The sequence below is a fragment of the Pterocles gutturalis genome, unplaced genomic scaffold, assembly GCF_000699245.1.
Source record: "Pterocles gutturalis isolate BGI_N339 unplaced genomic scaffold, ASM69924v1 scaffold8744, whole genome shotgun sequence".
Lineage (NCBI taxonomy): Eukaryota > Metazoa > Chordata > Aves > Pterocliformes > Pteroclidae > Pterocles > Pterocles gutturalis.
The window spans coordinates 5,369-10,107 of record NW_010135693.1 but is presented as its reverse complement, the minus strand read 5'-3'; the positions used below and the strand labels follow the sequence as shown (position 1 = coordinate 10,107).

Below are 4,739 nucleotides of genomic sequence, written 5' to 3'. Positions count from 1 at the left end.
AGGCAAGGCAAGGCAAGGCAAGGCAAGGCGAGGTAAAGCAAGGGAAGGCAAGGCACAGCGGGCCAAGTTCCCCCGCAGCCGGCGGAAGGCAGCCGTGGGCAGGAGCTCTGCCTCGCCTGCAGCTGGGGCTCCTGCCTGCAGAAGCCTGGTTTTAAGGAATATGTTAAACACAAGCTCTTCAGGAAACAAACCCGTGTCAGCCGGAGCCAAGAACAGTCACCTCCATCTGGCTGGAGCACCCGAGAGAAAGTTGACTGCAAATCCCACCATATGCTCCAGACGTTCGGTACAAAAGCCTCGGGCATCCTACTTAAACTTCCAGAAAAAAAACTTTCTCTGATGCTTGCTTTTCCTTTCCTCCAGCTCCCAAGCCACCTTCCTTCAAACCCTGCCTGGAGCACAGCTCACACCCCACTCTGTCCCAGGATTTTGGGAAGGGCACCCCAGTTTTGCGGCTCTCGTGCCATCTCACAGGAGCTGGCTGACCACAGCTGGTGGCACCCACGGAGCGGTGGTAAATCCCACCGAGCCATCAGCACGTCCGCGCAGGGGGAAAATGGTGGCACCCAAGGAGGGAGCAGGACAACATGGACCCCTTCCTACTGCCCGTGGCTTCACTATCCTCACCCCTGTGGGTGACCTCCCCCAAAGGGTTGCGCCCCAGGATGCAGGGAGGAGAGGCGGGGAGGGCAGGGGGTGATGGGGGGAGCCCCCCAGGCTCTGGAGCCCCCCCCATCCTCCCTGGTTCCCGAGGTCTCTCTGCATTAGGGGGCAGTGTGGGAACACCAAGCAGCCGGCGCTTTGTTTTGGTGCATCTCGGCGCCGAGCCGCTGATGCATAGCTAACGCAGCCGCCGACATTGATTTATGGTCAACTTTCCATTTCATCAGCGTGCGGGGTACGGGGCGGCGCGGGGAGTTCGCCATGGGGAGAGGAGACACGGCCACGGTGGGGGGGCTGCTGACTGGGTGTGTTTGTGTCCCCCACCCATTTATTTCATGTTAAGAAGGTGTGGTATGAATTGCTTTTGATTTTTAATTTTCCTTCCTATGTTTCCCTGGCACCCCCCTGTCCCTCCTTTGAGGGATCTGCACCCCGGCATCAATCCAGCTTTCAAAACAAAAGCAGGAACGCCTCCGATGACCTTTAGGAGGATGAGCAGAGGGTTTGTTTGCTCATCTCAAAGGGACAAAGAGAGAGATTTAAATAACAGCATCTACCCACTGTGGCCGTCAACCTGGCCACCTTTTGTCCAGAGCACAGCCCGGGGTGATGCCGTGTCACCGGCTGGCACTATGCAACCCGAGGGCACCCAGGGCCTCTTCTTTCTCATCATTTTGGGAAGGTTTTGGGCGATTCTGCAGGCTGCATTTCCTTTGGCCCCCAGCCCGAAGGTCGCTGCTGAGCCCCAGCGCGGGGAAGAGACTCTCCCTGCAAGAGGCGGCTGCGGACGGGGGCTGCAGCCTGGGCTCCTCCTCTCCGCTCCCCTTCCCGGCACGTCACTTCTCCTCCAACCTTGCTCCCGTGGGGTTTTTTTGGGCCACTAGCTCTCAGGAATGGTCCATATAATTTTTTCCCTTTGTAAAACAGCAGCACACATCCAAATGTGTGGGGCTGGGGGGGTTCACGCATCCCCAGAACAGCAGCACGGGGTTTCTGCAGCCTGAGCTTTGCTGGCGACTCCCTCCTCAGCTCCTGCCGTGGTGGCAGGACAGGATCAGGCCTCCAAAACCTCTCAAAAATGGTCTGCCCATGCCTGCAATCCTCATGGATATCCCTGAGGTCCCTGGTACCTGCAGCATGGGGCAGAAGAGCGAGATGCTGAACTCCCCGAGCCCTCTCCATCCTCTGGTCTCCCAGCATGGCTTCCACCAGGAACCTCCACAGCTGGCATGGAGAGGGTTGAGGAGAAGTCCCTTCCATCTCCTGTGATTTTTTTGGTTTTGCCTTCTTAAGTTCAGCACTTTAATTTCCTACAGAGAAATTACCCCTGAGCTGCAACCAGCTCACTGCTGAGCCCCCAGCCCACCTCTGCAAGAGCTGGTCTCCAGCATCTCCCAAAGCTGGAACGAGCTCCAGCACTCGCCATAAATCAGACGGGCTTTCACGGAGGGGGGGATGTTCAGACTGTGTTAAAAGGTGGGATTTTTTTTCTTCTCCCCTCCTCCCCTCCATCCCCAGGGCTGGGAGGAGAAACCAGATGTTGGAGGGCTTTCAGGAAAGGCAGGCTCTTCAGATGTCACATGCGAGCCATATGCATCGCCACCCGTCCTCTCGTCCCTCCGGCAGCTCCAGGGACGGGCAGCATCCCCGCACACACCACCCGTACCAGTGCCATTGCTTCTGCTGGGTTTTCAGGACCCCCCCACAAAGGTCCTAAGAGAGCAGGGCTGCTCTTGAGCCCCCCTTCCCCAGCAGCCCCTGGTCCGTAGGGAGCTGGGATGGGGTGTCTGCTCCTGAATCAGACCCATCGGTGCAAAAATGCTACGGGAGGGCAGAAAGGAAAGCAGGAGGGAAAGCCTGGAGGTGTGAACAAGAAGAGCCAAGACGGGAGCAGGCACGGCATGTCTGGGGAGATGCGACTCCTCTTCCTCACCTTCCCTTCTCAAGCAAAGCCAACCCCAAGTCTTGAAGCCTTGCCCTAACGCCGTGCCAGTTTCGCAGCCCTCGCAGCTCTGCGTGAAGCAGGAGCCCCAAAGGACAGTCAGAGAGATCAGGACTTTTGGAGAGACATTTGTTGGAAGCAGCAGCTTGGCACTGGAACTGCTGGCAGCAGCCCTGACCTGCGAGATAGCATCTCTGCCGTTGGCTTCACCCCGCGCTGCCGGGTGCTGCTACAAGATTCGCCTGTTTTAGGGTTCCCGATCGATATCAGATATTCTTACTTTGTCAGAAGCATGTTCAGGAAATGGGATCTCTCTTAAAAAAAAAAAAAAAGGAAAGAGACAGGACCCTCCTTCCCCCTTCCCCTGCACACACAAATGGCGATACCGTGCTCAGATATCGCCACCATAAATCACAAGCGCCTTATCGGGTCCGCCTGCCTACTGCCCGAGAAGTTCTCCCATATACAAATCACAAGCCCAGATTACAAAAAAGCAGCTTGCCAAAACAAATATTCCTTTCAACTCTTATCCCATTCGTTACACGAACAAGTGTTTCTTCCTCCAGAGGGAAGATTTTAATGCACCGAGAGCTTACGCCGCTGCAAAGAGATTCCAGAGAAATCCAAAAAACCCCACGGTTCGAGTTTTGAAAATTCTTTTTCCAAGTGCTTGTCGAGATCCTCTCCGTCAGTGTCACTCCAAACATGTTACCCCCTCCTCGGTGGGAGCCTGGCGCAGGAGAAGGAAGGAGCGAGGGGACTTTGGGGACTTCGCTGGGTATTTGTTACAAGGTGCCTCCGCGGCATTCGGGGACTTGGCTGGAGCCGGCTCCTGCCTGCAGCCGCAGCCAGCGTTTGTTAATGCTTTCAGTGATTGCATTTGGAAAAAATCAAGCGGTTAACCAGAGCGAGGAGGGGGGGGGGGGGTAAGTTTCAGGAATCAAAATCCAGAATGTTTTCAATTATGCACGTCTGTTAGGACCAGAGAACAAATACAATCTCAACCCAAACACAAACCAAGCAGCTTTGGAAAAAAACATTGGTTGTAAATACACAGTAACCTCTTCGAGCGAGAAAGGAATTCGCTTTAAGACCACCAAAAAAAAAAATAGAAAGCAAACATGGAAGGACAGCAGAACAGGAGTTATTCCTAGACGGGTCAGCGACATGGGCATGCTGCTTCCCTAACATCCCCTTGGAAAAAAAAAAAACACAATCATGACAGCGCTGACACCCAGAGCGTAAGCGAACACGAGCAGGGTGTGGAGGCGAGCATCTGGAGGAGTGGCAGCCTACCTGGAAGAAACCGGGCGGGATGGGGCCCCCGGGCATCCCGTCATTCGGGGGAATGTTTCCAAGCACAGGACTCGGGGCGGCAGCTGCGCTCTGCGGGGAACAAAACCAGGACAAACATGGTGGGTTTGAGTTGGAGTTAAGGAAAAAAACACATTAAAAGAGCTGTCTCTCCTGCCGCGCCGCACTGAGTCAGTCAGCCTGTTACCTCCAGAGCCCCGAGCATCCCTCCCCACGCCTTGAGCGTCCCTCCGCACACCTCGAGCATCCCTCCCTGTGCCCCCAGCATCTTCCTCCATGGGTGAACAAGCAGAGGATGCTCGCAGCTGGATGGACACCAGCCTCTGCGATTTGCCCACGGAGAAGATGGCTGTGCAAAACCCAGGGATCATTCTGGGGCTTATTTATTCATTTACCCAGGCATTTAGTCTCGTTAACCCACCGAGGAGCCTCATCCAACGTGTCACTTCAGGCAGAAGCTTTTTTAAGGCTTTTTAAATACTTCTCTTACCCCACCTCCCCCCGCATCCTCACTGGTTCGCTTCCATCCTCCAAAAAAGATGCCTCCCTGACCCCAGCAACATGCCAAGGTTTTACTATGAATTTCCAAAGTCACTGCACCCGATCTGCAGGATCACACCTCCCCAGGATGAGCCATCCGAGCGGCTCCAGCCCCAAAAACGAGGGATGAGGGCGGACATGGGGTACCCAGACACCCCGCTCCCTCTTGCTCACCGTCTCTATTTGTATTTATTTTCTTGCTGTGGGGCTGGCGGTGCTGGGAAAGTACCAGCGTGATGGGAGGCTCCTACCCAAAAGGGAAATGTAAGAAAAAGATCTT

The 4,739-nt window shown here is 55.2% G+C and overlaps 1 protein-coding gene across 1 annotated transcript in view; it reads right to left on the bottom strand.

Moving 5' to 3' along the window:
• The window catches only part of SSBP3 (single stranded DNA binding protein 3), a gene marked incomplete at its 5' end in the record, with an annotated part of 17,955 nt that extends 13,964 nt beyond the window's left edge, over nt 1-3,991 (bottom strand). Inside the window, one exon of the mRNA XM_010081992.1 lies at nt 3,902-3,991. Coding sequence (XP_010080294.1) covers nt 3,902-3,991 — 90 coding nt within the window. The remainder of the gene's footprint in view (nt 1-3,901) is intronic.
• Nucleotides 3,992-4,739: the final 748 nt, after the last annotated feature.